Source organism: Girardinichthys multiradiatus, chromosome 13, assembly GCF_021462225.1.
Source record: "Girardinichthys multiradiatus isolate DD_20200921_A chromosome 13, DD_fGirMul_XY1, whole genome shotgun sequence".
In the NCBI taxonomy this organism is placed as follows: domain Eukaryota; kingdom Metazoa; phylum Chordata; class Actinopteri; order Cyprinodontiformes; family Goodeidae; genus Girardinichthys; species Girardinichthys multiradiatus.
Genome location: NC_061806.1, coordinates 34,598,814 through 34,614,956, shown reverse-complemented (window position 1 = coordinate 34,614,956; position 16,143 = coordinate 34,598,814). Strand labels below are relative to the sequence as shown.

Here is a 16,143-nt window from a genome sequence, read left to right as displayed (position 1 = left end):
AATGCTTAGATGTGGATTATTTAATAATAATACAAAAAAGATTGGATTTTTGAGGTTTTTGATCAGTCGATCACCATTAAGCCCAGTAAGGCTGAAAATGAGCCATTTTCAGTCATCTGTCAATTTCTGTAAATTTCAATGATATTTAAAGTTAAAAGAGAGGCACTGTGAAATTGGCTGTGATTGTAAAGAGAATGATTGTTAACACACTTTACTGTTTGCTCACTTTGTGCATCAGCATTAAAAGTTAACATTAACAAGAATATTATAGGTTAAAAAACAAAACTCCAAATAGCAGGATTCATTTAACAGCATTTGTAATAACATCTTTGTTTTTAGAGGCCATTAGTTTTCTTTTTACACAAGAAATAGTGACAAAAGTAGAAGTGTCAGAACTAACTACTCGTGTGGGCTGTCACTAAAAGAAAGGTACATAAAGTAACAACTGGAAAGTTGCTGTGAAGTGAGATTTTAGGAAAAGTAACAAAATAATTACCACAAAGGATAAATTAAGTAAACTAATAAGTAAAAAGCTAATTTAAAAGTTTTCCACACCTTTTGGACTTTGAGGTTATGTCAGTGTTGTGAGTTTGTTATAATTTCAGGTGCATTTGAGACTTTATTCGGAGGCACAACATAGATTGGATTTTCAAGCTTTTGTCTTTGTTTTTCAGGTCCAAGTTGACCCAGATTGTGGTCGATGTTTCAGCCGGTCCCTTTAAAGACAAAACAGTGATGTTCCTAGGGTCCGACGATGGCCGCGTCCTGAAAGTCCTGGCTAGCACACATCCGAATGACAGCTTTGGATCCAAACTCCTGGAGGACATTGACGTTTATAACCCTTCCAAGTATTGCTCTTCTCATTTCTAACCTGCCCACCGCCGGTGATGACAAATATATCCAAGTTTAGAGTAATGCTCTGTTTTCTGTTTGTGTGCTCAGGTGCAATGTTCAGGGTCAGGACGACAGGAGGGTTCTGGGACTGGAGTTGGATAAGGATCATCATGCATTATTTGTTGCCTTCACCAGTTGTGTTATCAGAGTACCACTCAGCCGCTGTGCCCAACATGCAGCCTGTAAAAAGTAAGGAATGAAACCAGTGCGTAATACAAATTTTTAATAGAACTGAAAGTGCAGCCAATCAAAATGTATTGGAAATATTAAATTGAAGCCACTATGAGGAGTAAGAGTTTGACAAAATCTCGCAAGTTTAACTTCAAATGGGGAAATCTATTTAAATATTAAAATAGCAAGCCTAATTTGGTAACGTAATAAATATTATAAAAACATGTGTATTCGGGGTAATAATAGGGGGGATCTAAATCGTAAAATATGAACATAAAAGAATTGTATTTATAGACTTCATTAGGCTGAAAAGACCAGAGCTCACTGCCCAAATTAGAGCACATTCATCACATGAGAAGGATGCACGTGCATACACACACACACTCACACTTTCACATTGGCGTTAATCAGGCTCATTTTAATCACTGAGCAGGATGAATGAAAGCCAGACAGTCTGCTGTGGCAACAGCTGCCGCAGCAAAGAGAGGCTTCCACCAGCTGTAACTCCATCACGCCAAGACGCACACGGTTTGCTCCTAGTCAAACACAGGAGATAATTTCACTGTGGTTTTTTACATCTAACTGAGATTCAGACTTGAAAAACTGGCTGAGGTGAGTCAGAATGATGCCTTCATTAAATTTTATTTAGCAAATAGTTGGTGAAGAACAGTTAAGTTTATCTTGTATCAAGCATAAATGATACCTATTCTTATTATTTGTGAAAGGATGATCTTCTGATCTTGCCAAATGCAGTTACAGTTTGGACTATTAAAATACAGCCTTTTCTTGGCTGACAGAAAGGTGTCAGAAAACCCTGAATTGTAGTATGTACTGTATCGGACTGCACAGGACCAGACTAGACAGGGTGCCCATGCAGACCCACCTGCACTGAAAAAAATAGCAACAATGAGCATCAGAATTAGACCATGAAGAAGAAGGTGACCTGGTCTTTTACATCTGGTGGAAAGCCAGTTGCTCATACTATAGGAGGAAGGCAAACTTGAGGAGGTAGTGTTATACTTTGGGCAATAATCTGCCCAAAAATTCCTTGATGGCTATAACCTCTTGCATCAGGATTATGCCCTTTGCCACAAAGTAAAAATGGTTCAGAGATGGTTTGAAGGGAACAACAATGAGTTTGAGACATTGAGTTGTCCTCCAAATTCCCCACATCTCATACTGTGCTGATGTCCTGGACAAACAAGTCAAATCCATGTGGGTCGCACTTCAGAACCTTCAGGATTGAAGATCTGCTGCTACAATATCGGTGCCAGAGACTACAGCACATTATTAGGGGTAAAAATAGAATATGCCTCAACACATCGGGGCCGTTCTGACAACAAAAACTGGATCAGCACAATATTAGGGGCAAGTAGTCGTAATGTTATGCCTGATCAGTGTAAAACAAGAAAATATTTCCTGAGGTCATGCTTTTAAAAAGAATCAATAGTAGAGCAACACCAGCCTTGAAGTAACGTTTAACTCTGGAGAAAAACCAAGCAGAGTATTTCAGGTCAGATGTTCTACTTAAAATTAACAAATTCATTCAAAAAAGCTTTTTTTCTTACTCCAATTTGTTTTCAGTTCCAGGAATCATACATTTTTACTCTGACACATTGCTTTGACTTCACTGCCTCATTGCTTAGCCTTGCTTTCTGTATTAACAATGACCTGCGGTGTGACTGTGTGACAGCACTGGTAAATACTTACACCGCTGTTCTGGCTGGCCTCTGTGTCGGCTCTGTGTTTTGCTTGTGAATTGTGCCACTGTGCGTTCGTGCGTGAGTGATAGGCAGAACGCGAATAAAACTGAACTGGTAATGGATGTAGGCGTTTGAGACTAGACGTGCGAACACGCTCGTCTCTGTGTGAAGTTGTCGGGGACAGCGGCCGTTGTTTGTTTTACCGAAGGCTTTCTGGAATTTGAAGTGGCTACCTGATGGCAGCTGCTGTCACAAACTCGTTTGCCTGTGTGTTTCAGAAACACATAAAGAGACAGCATGACAGCTCACTGTCTCTACACAAAAGACAGATGAAGTTTAGATGTTGTATTATGAATGTGTGCCCGATCTTGAATGCAAGTCTGTTTTTGAACATGTCTTTGTTTATCTGCCTTGTGAAGATATTTTGTGACAACCTTCGAAAGGCCATATGAAGGTTCAGCTTTTATGTTAAAGGGACAGGTTTCGATGTTTAGTCTGTATTTCACTGCAGACTTTTTATGTGACATTTTTAAATTAAGAAATTCATGTTTTCAAATAATGTTTGTGTCATTGGAAGTCCCTGCATATATTCAGTTTACTGAAGGAGCTATTGATTTGTTTCCATCAAAAAATCATTAATTGATTTGTGATTTATGTGACAGGAAGACGTTTCCTACTGGGGTGGCGCCACGTGGCAATATTAGATGTTGACAGATTAGAACATGCTGATGATCTGCCAAAGTAAAGAGACAATAATATTATTCATATGAGGGGCCCAGTGGTTTACACATTGCAAAAAACAATGTATGAAGTGTTAGCATATTAATTTTACTTGTATCTGAAAAGTTTTAGTTTAATTCAATTCAATTCAATGTTATTTATACAAAACAGTTTTTTAGTCTTATTTGAAAATACGTATGCCTGTTTTATTTCTTTTGTTTTTAGTAATATGAATATTTTCAAATAACTTACTGATGTTAAAGAGCTTAACAAAAACATTAAATTATTCAATTAACCCCATTAAATTTTGCTTGTATAAAAAAAACATAAAATTGGGCAAATCTGGGGAAACATTGTTTGAAATTAAGAGTGTAATGATAAAAAGTGGTTTCATAGAGCCTTATATAAGGCACATGCTGACTTTGATTTCCTGTACTCTTGTTCTAAGCCAACAGTTTTATCCCCTTCCTTTTCCTAAAGTGTCCTAAATCTTTATTTTAAAAACACAACTCATATGTAACAAGAGTTCACTTTACTTAAGTGTTCCGACTTTTTAAATTAAAAATTGTTTTTGATTTTGGCTAAACAGAAATGTAGTTCTTGAGTAAAACATTTTGATTGCACTTGTTGGCAACATTGCCCAAATATTTAAAAATGCCATATTTTCCTTGTTCTACAAGCTCCTACAATGGTTATATATGTGTGTTGCTGATTTGTTGAAATTTCATACTACACAAATCTCTTGTTTCATCAAATCTTAGAATTTGTCTTTTGGATAGAGAGTGTCTGTTTCAGACACTGTTTCAATTCCAATGTTAACATTTTAGATGAGCAGAATAAGCTAAATCAATAGAAACTAACAGCCAAGTAAGAAATGTTCATTATGTGATAATGAAGAAATTAGATCAGTGCTGTTGGAAAACAGGGAGCGCTGAATGTTTTATGAACTACTTTAATTTCAGCCATTGTCTGTGAATTTCACGGCATATAAAAAAAAGCAAATGGAACTTACTGAAGCTCCAAAGGACATTTAATTATACTGTTCTTCCCTCTTCGTCTCTTCCTCCAGAGCCTGCCTGGCTTCTCGTGACCCTTACTGCATCTGGCTTCGCACTGGGACTTGTGCCAACATGGCACCGGGCTTCAAGTATGTTACCTTCCCTTTCATCTTCCTTTTACTATGTCACTCTCCCTTACCATCTCCCCTTACTTCCTGTTATCACTAGTCCGATTGCCAGTAAGGCCCTGGCAATCCTGTTCATCCGTCAGTCGTGGTAACCTCATCTGAACGCTGTAAATCTGTGATGCCAGAGTAAAAGGATGGATGCAGATGTGTAATGGAGACAAATGTTAAAATGGATTTCTGGGAATGATGTTGGTATAAATCACTTGAAGTTAAAATCTGTTGAGTCACAAACAAACTTTAAATGCAGTAACTGCCCAGCTTTCTGTTTAGCAACTCTTCCTTCAATTCTTACTTATTTTGCTTTAGTTTTTCATATTATGAATAAGCCTTCTGTACATTCAGTGGTCTTTTGATAAGATCCATCTTTCTAGCAAAACGTGTGTAGAAGGGAACTAAAGCTTGCAATTGTTTTTTGATATATTGATGTGAACCCTCACAAATATGTTCCCCACATGTTCTTGTTCGATGACTCTATACCAGATGCATCTATCTTAACTTAATCGGTTGGAAAGAGTTTTAGTACTGTTGGAAAATAAAAGTACACAAATTTCCACTAAAAGAGACAGAGGCTCCTACTGCATTGTTTGGCAATTTTAGGTTTTGTCAGCCGAACTTTCAACCCAAGAAATTAAGTTGCTGTTTCGTTAGCTGTAATTACTAAGAATTCATGAATGTTACAAACATCTTCTAAATGTGAAGGCATATTTCAGTTTCATAGTGTAAAATAATGCTTTATTATGAATCTGTACATAAGGCTGTGATTGAGAACCCGAGCCCTAACTACCTCCTTTCATTTTGCTTAAAAAATAGAAATAGGAACTTTGTTATGGTGTCCATGGAGTTTGGAGCTACTTTATACAAGTTATAAAGTGTAACCTATGTGACCGAAAGATCAGTTCGAGTTTCATTGATGAAAATCTTTTTTGGGGATGATGACGAGAGAAATTCTGCCACATGACGTCAGGAAACACTGCTGCAGTGGGAGGAGTGTAATGCTCAGATCAGCTAATATTCCTAAGGAAAGACCTTATTGTTTGGCATGTGGATAAAGACAGTGCAGACCCTTTTTCTGTGTGCTATTCTGGTTTGTCAAGAGGTGGTGTTTTAGTCATTTTCTTCTTAATTTTCACCACAGCTAGGTTTGTTATGTAGGTTTTGTAATCACTTTTTAAATAAAAAGAAATATTTTTCTTAATGTAGAAACATATTTTATTTTTGCTTATTGCTAAGTTACTGACAGGCTAAAAACTCCATCTGTTGCATGGAAGGTTTTCCATATTAGACTGAGCCTCCTCCTGTCGTTAATTGAGATCAATATGTTTAGTAAGGGAATTATGGGGTACTGATGGTAGAGGTTTGTTCTGTAACCGGTGGGTTGCCAGTTTGAACCCCTGTTCTGTCCATCTCAGTCGCTGTGTCCTTGGGCAAGACACTTCACCCACCTTGCCTGCTGATTGTGGTCAGAGGGCCTGGTAATGTGACTGTTAGTGTGTGAATTTGTGCATAAATGGGTGGATGACTGATTGTAGTGTAAAAAGCTTTAGGATTTTCGGACTTGATAAAGTACTATACAAGGTGCAGGCCATTTACCAGTTACCATTAACAATGATACCAATTTCCATGGAGATCTTACAGATGTGCTATGCTGCTCTGTGATGTTACCTAAAGCAGCGTGTTGACCTCCCCTGACACAGAGCTAAACAGAATTTCACAGAGTTGGAACTGTGATCATCTGAGTTCATGGTTTCTCTCAGCCGACACTGCACCAGATGCTGAGAAATCGCTTTCTCAGCTTCCCGTCCCTGGCAGATGGCTGGCATTACAGCCATTTATGTGTGGCTGGTTTTTGATCACTGATCTGTGCTGCTGATCTACAGATAAGACCAACGTCGTTCCTGAGCTTCCTCTACAAGAAGCATCTTCATTTCAGACAGACAAAAGTTGCTGGTGCAGCTGAACATAGATGCTGAGTGAAACTCTGCAGACTCTGATAGGTACAGGGATCAACTTAGACCTAATGACTAAAGAAAAATGGTTTCTGCTTCCAGAAAGCAATGTCTAAATGTCCAGTAGTTCTTTAGCTTTTCGATTCCTTTACAGTGTTATAATTGTTTTTGTTTTTCACAAGTTGCTGATGTTGAAATTTTAAAATAGAATCTTTGGACTCACTGGTTCTTTCTTTCTTCCTCGTAGCCTCATTGTGCCTTAAGTTTTCATAGCTAAAGACAGTTTTGAGTGCATTAATGTAATTGCAGAATAACTTTAGAGGCTTTATGATGAGCTTATTGATTTTCTGTATCTGGTTTCTCTGACCACCTGACTGGGTTTCTGACCAATTATATTTACATACAGAACGCTGCAGGTGCTTCGTTGAGGTTAGAACGAGCCTTTCCTCTGGAGACATATGTGAAAATAATATTATTTCAATTTGCAGGGGAGCGGAGGAATGGCAAAAATAACAAATAGCCACAGATCAATGTAATGAAGTGCTGTATGGTGAGTCCGAGTTATCCGATGCTTAGGATGTATTGATTGAGAGGGGGCACAAACACTGGATTTCATAAGTTAGTTGCTGCCTGCAGAGTTTGTTTGTGCATATCTGCATGCATTTTTAAACCTCATACGTCTTGAGAAGTTTTAACTTAACTTGCAATCAAACTTCATATATATAAATATATATATTCTATGTATCTCGATTTCTGATTTTAAAATATATAATACTTAATTCCACAACCAGTTTGTTATCTTGAATGTAGCTACTCATTAGAAAGTGAATCAGTGCAACATGCACCAGCATCATTTATTTGATGTGCTCAACCTGCTGCTTTTCTGAAAACCAAGAAACCAAGTTGATGCATCCGACCAGTCTGTGGGTCAGATGCATCAGCCTTTAAAAAGTCGCATTACGAAGCTGAATGTATTCTGCTTTGAAACCATAAAATTCCAGCGTCTCTTTGAAACTGGATCAGAGGATTCATAGTTCCATCTTTCCCAGACTTTAAAGGTTACATGTGTAAGATGGATTGAAACCTGGCCGCAAAAACTGTCCTCCAGGTAAATCATGTCCATCTTATTTACTACCCACTAGTGTCGGTGCTTTATTTGTCCCTTCTGGGTTACAGTTGTATAGTAGCAATGTGATGAGGCTAATTTGAAAGGACGATGACCTGTGGCATCTTTAGATATAAAAAGCTTGTATTGAAAAACAAGGCTTCTTATTGTCACATGATACAGCATTTTACCCAGTAGCTTACCCTGCATCACTAAAATGTTCTGTCAGTCTAGATATAATCACAGTTGTACTTACAATAAATAAAGCTGGCTATAAGGGGCTTGACTTTAGTTGCTAAAGTGTCTTAAAATGGGACAGACTGTCTTCACAAAACAAACATCTTGCAATATGCATAACAGTTTTAATATCACTTTAGAAACTACTTGCTAGTTTGTCTCATCTGAAAAGCCTAATTATGCTGTATTTTAAGGACCTTCTTTTCCTTCTCCTGATGCACTGAGCCAGACTTGACTGAGATGCAAGCAATAACACTGGCTGCAAACTCATTTACCATCCTCCTTCCAGTGTGTCGTGACAAAATAAACCCGGGACCTCATCCAGCCTTGTTAGACACAGTTCCAGTGTCAACACACATCTGCCTTCTTTAAATGGAATGTTCTCTTGTCTTTTCTATTTTGACGACTGGCGGAGAGACCTAGCCCTACATGTTATGTTATAATTATACCCCAGGATAATAGAAGGTCATGGATCACTAATTACGCTCGTATGCACTCTCATCAACTTAAAGAAAAGTATACATCGAAAAAACACTTCAACAATATATCATTATTTTATAGTAGTTGTGCCGGTGTGCTGATGAGTATGGCACTGGGGATTTTATAAAAGGAAAAAATAGAGTTTCTTACATACTATGTTGAAATTGTCTAATCTAAGTCTAAGATTCTGGGGAAAAAAAAACAAAACTACAGCCTGTTCTGCAAAAGTTAAAAAGGCCTTGATTAAGGTTTATTTAAGATGAACCAAAGTTGATCTTAAAATCATATCAAAATGAATATTAAGTAAAATCCTCTTTTGAAGTAGAGCTACAATATGTTGAATCAAAATCGTCATTGGATTGTCAATGTGTGCAATATAGCAATTGTAAGGGATTGCTTAGATGCAATAGTTGAAAAGCTGTAGAAATTGAGGTGCCATGCAATAAAAACTCTGCTTTTCAATAATAGATTCAACAACTAAGATGATTTTTTACCGTCTTTTTGGTCCTCAAATTGCATAGATCATAGTGACTGAGATCACAATGCTTAGGGAGAGTGGCCGGGATGATGGAAGAGAGAGTACAAAGGAAAATGTGGATTAATCGTCACCAAAACCGACAACACGATATGCAGCAATAATATTGCAATGTGGTTTTTCTAAAATTGTGAAGCTCTACGTTGAAGGTTCAATTTAAATTTAAATTTTCTGGTCTGTGATGAGACCGCTTGCATGGCTTTGTGTGCAAGCAGATTTCCTCCTAATCTAATATAAACAAACCTAAATTCAGTATAACTAAAGTGATCATTTCTTTTTTATTGTAAGGCTTCATTTAGAAGACTTAAAGAGATATATATGTTCCACTCGGAACTCTTTCTTTCGGTTTGGTCCATTTCTAAACATATATTCTCTCCATCTTGTGTTTACACTTGCAACTGATGCTCCAATCTCTGAGGCCCAAGCTGTCAAGGACCCAAGATAATTTGACAGGGTCAGCTTGTCCCATCCTATGGAGAACCAAATTATAGTGGCCTCACATTTTATTCCAGGAGAGCTTTTTTTTATTATATTTAGTCAAAAAATAACAGCAGCATCTTTTAGAATTTTTTGTTGATGCATTTCAGGCTGCTCATAGAAAAACGTCTTAAATATTCATGTCACATTTTCATGCAGTTTAAGGGCAAAGCTGTCTGCTGGAACAAACCATGAAAATTGCACTTTATTGAACTACTTTGAGTCATTTTGTGTCCTATAAGATCTACAGCCATGCCTGTTTCAAGATTTTCTGTTCTTGTTTTATATCTACATCAAGCCTGACTGATCGCACCAATATTTCCATCAAAACAGAACATAATCTATGTCAAACACAAATTCTAGCAGGCATATATAATCCCAGTATTGATCTGGCTCCTCAGCTCAGGGCTCTTTGTGTTTTCCTGCATCTTCTTGGTCTGTCTTCTCATATGGATCGATGCAAGGAGACAATGGGGGTCGTCTGTCTTTTAACTGATCGACGTATTTGGGCACTTGGTCAGAGGAAAAGGTGAGCTTTCCACACAAGTCACTGAGATTAAATCCTTTTTGATTAAGGAAAAGCTCTCAATTTCTTAATTTCTTCTGTCTTCGGATTATGATTCTGCCAATGTGCTTTACCTTATCATATTTGCTTTAGGTTTGCTAAGAAATGCATTTGCAGATGCCAATCTTCTCACTCCCTGAACATGTCCTGTCGAGGTGATTAATATACAGTATTGGGATAACACAGAAACTATGAGATGTGATTGGCATATCTAATGAGATCATATCATTATGACAGGGAAGGAGTTTTAAACAGGCTTGTACAGAAAGGTTTGAATGTCCTTAGGGAGCTATTATAACAACTTGGCGCTTCAGAGCTTATCTATGGTCAGTGGAAGAAATAAAGGTCAATCCATAAATCCATACTTAGTGAACATGCATGTGCATTTATTAGTCGTGTTCACAGTATTCAGTCCACAAACACAAATGGGAATTCCACTTGCTATTCACAATGCAGGCTGGACTTTAAAAAGAAAAAAAAACTTTGTGAGCACTGCTGCAGCTGATGTTCACACCTATAGATGTTGCTCCTCTGACCAGTCTGCAGTATTTTTATGCCACTGTTTAGTACGAGCTCACTTCAGTCAGAACCCCAGCTGTGGTAGTCCCAGATGGGGTTGACAAAACTAAACAAGGCTAATGTATGTTTATTTAAAAATCCTTTAGTTTAAGATGATGAAAAGAATAAAAGCAAAATTACTCATTGAGTTGTGTCTAAAGAGGGTCCTCATCAGGGCTGTCGTCTGGTATTAGAGCGTGAGATTAAAATGGGGGAGAAAAGAAAGAAAAAAAAATAAAGAACAAAGGCGAAAAACTATTTTAAATATGTAGAAACATGAAATAAAACTAATCTCGGTGAGATATGTGAGGATCTTTTTAAACACTGTTGCTTAACTGATATATATACTATATTTTAAAATTGCTATCACACATTTATTTCCGATCCCTTGGACAAAGAAAAACATGATGAATGCTGTTATTAAGTTAAAGAAAAGTGGAAAAAAATAACACCTAATATTTCATAACATTGTTTTGTTTGAACCTACAATGAACTCTTAAAGTTTTGTTTTCTTGGTCAAAGTCTTATAATCCTTAAAATGTTGCAAGCTAAATCAAATCCAAACTCGTTTCTTCCTCCTCTTGTAAAAGGTAGAGGATTTCATTTTGTTCTTGTTAATGATTGATTGGTTTTAATGGAGTAAAACCATGCAAAAATAATTGTGAAACAGTAGAGAAACAAAGGCTGGGAGAAAATGATGTCCACTGTTTTTCAAACACCCTCATCAATTCTTTCCCTGCGGGCCTGATAAACCTCTGCTGGAATGATAGCGCTGATGGAAAAGCTGGCAGACAGTTTGGTTTTGGTCTGCTTCATTTACTTTTGAGATGAGACATTTCAATTCCTTTGGAAAAAGAATGCCGGATGAAGTCAAAACACTTTTCTGCTAACTTCAGAGAATCGCCCATCTGCCCACAGACACAGGAAACAAACAATATCTTTCGCAGCCGAACAAAAGATGCACGGCTTATAGTTTTTAATACAGACAGGAGAGGGGATGGAGCAGAGAGGAGATGCTGCAGGAAGATTAAAATGGACAGGATGAGCAGGTTGAGATGAAAAAGAGGCAAGGAAGGAAACTGAGGGCGAAGTGAAGCTTTGATGCAAAATGTGGAAAGGAAGAAGAGCGGGGGCAAAATATAGGAGAAGGCAAATTACAAAACAAGAGCAATATCTGTGTCAGACACTTGAGAGATGAAGAAATAAAAGCAAGACAGACAGACAATTCAAGAAATCACTTTTATTTACTGAGCTTCTCATTTTGTTTTTGTCTCAGCGATTATAGTTTAGAGTTCAGTTCTCATCTCTCTGTTTTAAGCCAATCAACAATGTTGTTAGATCTGCTTGGACTATGAATTTCTTTAAATTAAAAACTACCACTGTTGGACCATTTGTTTGCTGAATATTGGACTATTTGTACGCTGCTGGACGCCAGTATGCTTTTCAGCGTCATCGGCCATTTTGTACCCCAGGATTGTCTGCTACTACAAATCCCAGCGGGCACCGCGGCTGATAGGACAGGGGCGTCGCAGCTCTGATGCCACAGTGGGCTATATAACATACTCTGAGACCTTTCAGCATTGCTTCCAAGTTGGATACTGGACCAGCATCTGTGGCGCAGCACTCTGGAGAAGAAATCCCACGTGGACTTTCATTCATTCTCCCATTGGCCAGAAAACTAAGCAAATTAAGCTTACAAGAATACGAAGGCTTGTAAGTTTCAACTTTAACGATTGAAGACGTGGATTTAACACGTAACCAAAAAACCACGGAGGTTTCAAGGAGAAGAAATTTTCACCCCTGTTTTTTTGTTCCAGTCGACTAATGACGGTCCTGAGTTACCCCCTTTTTTTTTTTTTTCTACCTATCTGCTCCAAGGAAGACTAGACCAAGTAAAGTCCATTTGTTTGTTTTATTTCTATTAAAATTGCTTGGGCAGGATAGAGTAGAATTTTAGGGCGATTTAAAATCGCCACTTATAATCTTATGTGTTCAAAGTGTATTTGCATGCCAAGTGTTATTGAATTTTGATGATCGCTGGACTCTGAAGCTGCCAAGCTTCGCAAGTTGTGTTTTACTGTGTGAACACCTGAGCGCAGGTGCGCTGTAAAGGTGAGTTGCTATAATAACCTTATGGTGAAAATCAACCATTTCTTTGTCTTCAACTTCATGTTCTATTGGTTGCCGCCAAAGGTTTTAGTCTTTGTGTGCGCTGAGCTTGCAGCGTTGGGGGAGGTTTTATGACCCTTGACGCCTGGTGGAGGAAGTTACACTCAAAGCTTCGCTTAGCATAATATTCTTCTTGTGTTTTGCCATAACTGTCATAACTGCTGGTTTGATTTCATCCACACTCAAGGCTGTTTTATTGTGTTTAGTTAGATAATTTTTCCCCTTTTGAGTAGAACTTTGCATGTTTGATTAGGTGAAGATTATTGAATCGGAAGAGCGAGGTGTATCAGGGCTGTTGATTTAATAAATATTCACGTAGATAAAGAGAAAGCGTTTGTGTTTATTTTGTGCAAGAGTGATTTGTCAGTCAAAATAAGGTTAGAGTTTATGATTTTAAATTATAATTCTTGATAAATATTAATTAATAAGTAATCATAATCCCAACACCACTATGACCAGAAGAACTCACTACTTAATTTTACCAAAGCAAAAAGATTCCATACTGGGAAAATAAATCTACTGGTTTGTATTTTTTAGCTGACAACTACAGGGGTTGGACAATGAAACTGAAACACCTTAATTTAGACCACAATAATGTATTAGTATGGTGTAGGGCCTCCTTTTGCGGCCAATACAGCGTCAATTTGTCTTGGGAATGACATATACAAGTCCTGCACAGTGGTCAGAGGGATTTTAAGCTATTCTTCTTGCAGGATAGTGGCCAGGTCACTACGTGATCCTGGTGGAGGAAAATGCTTCTTGACTCGCTCCTCCAAAACACCCCAAAGTGGCTCAATAATATTTAGATCTGGTGACTGTGCAGGCCATGGGAGATGTTCAACTTCACTTTCATGTTCATCAAACCAATCTTTCACCAGTCTTGCTGTGTGCATTGGTGCATTGTCATCCTGATGCACGGCACCACCTTCAGGATACAATGTTTGAACCATTGAATGCACATGGTCCTCAAGAATGGCTCTGTAGTCCTTGGCAGTGACGTGCCCATCTAGCACACGTATTGGGCCAAGGGAATGCCATGATATGGCAGCCCAAACCATCACTGATCCAGCCCCATGCTTCACTCTGGGCATGCAACAGTCTGGGTGGTATGCTTCTTTGGGGCTTCTCCACACCGTAACTCTCCCGGATGTGGGGAAAACAGTAAAGGTGGACTCATCAGAGAACAATACATGTTTCACATTGTCCACAGCCCAAGATTTGCGCTCCTTCTACCATTGAAACCGACGTTTGGCATTGGCATGAGTGACCAAAGGTTATCAGCCAGGCCGTGTATATTGACCCCATGGAGCTCCCAATAGACAGTTCTGGTGGAAACAGGAGAGTTGAGGTGCACATTTAATTCTGCCGTGATTTGGGCAGCCGTGGTTTTATGTTTTTTGGATACAATCCGGGTTAGCACCCGAACATCCCTTTCAGACAGCTTCCTCTTGCGTCCAAAGTTAATCCTGTTGGATGTGGTTCGTCCTTCTTGGTGGTATGCTGACATTACCCTGGATACCGTGGCTCTTGATACATCACAAAGACTTGCTGTCTTGGTCACAGATGCGCCAGCAAGACGTGCACCAACAATTTGTCCTCTTTTGAACTCTGGTATGTCACCCATATTGTTGTGTGCATTTCAATATTTTGAGCAAAACTGTGCTCTTACCCTGCTAATTGAACATTCACACTCTGCTCTTACTGGTGCAATGTGCAATCAATGAAAACTGGCTACCAGGCTGGACCAATTTAGCCATGAAACCTCCCACACTGAATTGACAGGTGTTTCAGTTTCATTGTCCAACCCCTGTACATACCATAATGCAGTAAGTAGCTTCTTACTAGCCTAACAATGGTTTCTAAGTACCGTACATTGTTTGTGGTTGACGCAAAATCAGTTAAGACTCTATAAAGCAAACACAAGAACAAAGGATGTTGTTGAAATCAAAACCTGAAAGGCTATTGATGAATCATCATGTTCAAGAAATGTGGTTGCTGAAGAAACTCCTGTACTCTATTTTGATTGGATTGTGGCTGTGCGGCAAATCCAGAAGACAGTTTTAAGTTTTATTGAAAGAATGTGTTTGCAAGTTGACAACAAAGTCCAAATCTGAACCGCATTAGAGAGAACTTTAAGAAACATTTCAACTGCGTTATTAACAATACAAGAGCAAAAAAACAAATCTAATGGCCTGAAATTCCAAGTAATGCATAAAAAGCTTTTCCCCAAGGCACTGGGTTTTTTATATGTATAAACAAAAACAGATGTAAAAAAAAAAAAAAAAGAACTCAATCAATGCCGGCATAGTTGTGATTTGTAGTAGAAAACAATTGTAGACATGTATGAAATATCCCACTTGGTCTTTTCTCAAAATTGTATATTGGTACAATGAAGATCACACTGTTTCTTATCTCAAAATGCATTTTACTTGGGTCTTAATGTGAAGAAATTGAGTGAAACATCAAGTCCTGTTTTGTCCATGAAGAATGCATATTGTACCCCATTATGCACAGTTTGTATATTAGGATGACAGGTAGTTAATCATTACAAGATAATCTTAGGCTGACTGTTCAATGCTCATTACACAGACTATGACCCACCATGTCAGTTGCTAAATCTTCATCAGTACAGACAAAACATATGCACTGTGTATGAGATTAAGCTATTAAGTCACTGGTTCGACATTTGTTTGAGCATTTATGTAAACTTTCTCTCAGTGGCATATATGTGCAGTGCGTGTGGTGTCTCGGAATGGCAACCCTCATGCCACCGACTTTTCCTGCATGTCCAACAAATCTGTGGCCACCTGGCTTACCTAGACATCACATTACACATATACACTCCTGTATATAGAAAAGTGATGCTCAAGCTTCATTTACTTAAATCTTCCCACACCATTGAAACACCTCTCGGTGGAGGTGGACGCTTTCTCTCTGTCTCCCGCACCCCTCCCATATCTGCCCTGCTTCAGCTCTGTGTCTTGTCTTTTTTGGAGCCTCTTTTTGCACATCTTCCAAATTCTTCCAAAATATGGATTTGGTCAGGTGGTCTCTCAATGCAATTGATCAAATTTTCTCGACGAGAAGACAGGGGTCGGGAGAGTCCACTTGCCCGGACGGGACATTTTTCTCCGGATACACGATGGACTCAAGGCAGAAGTGGAGGATTGTGTGTCTGTCGATAATGTCAGTCGAGGATGTGGAAGATGTGTATATACAGGTCCTTCTCAAAATATTAGCATATTGTGATGAAGTTCATTATTTTCCATAATGTCATGATGAAAATTTAACATTCATATATTTTAGATTCATTGCACACTAACTGAAACATTTCAGGTCTTTTATTGTCTTAATACGAATGATTTTGGCATACAGCTCATGAAAACCCAAAATTCCT

The 16,143-nt window shown here is 38.3% G+C and overlaps 1 protein-coding gene across 3 annotated transcripts in view; it reads left to right on the top strand.

Annotated features, from left to right (window-relative positions):
• Positions 1-16,143, top strand: part of LOC124879129 (semaphorin-6D-like) — a 227,913-nt gene that overhangs the window by 153,473 nt on the left and 58,297 nt on the right. For all 3 annotated transcript variants that reach the window (XM_047383469.1, XM_047383470.1, XM_047383468.1), the window contains 3 exons: positions 675-848; positions 943-1,083; positions 4,558-4,635. In XM_047383469.1, the coding sequence (XP_047239425.1) occupies positions 675-848; positions 943-1,083; positions 4,558-4,635 (393 nt within the window). The remainder of the gene's footprint in view (positions 1-674; positions 849-942; positions 1,084-4,557; positions 4,636-16,143) is intronic.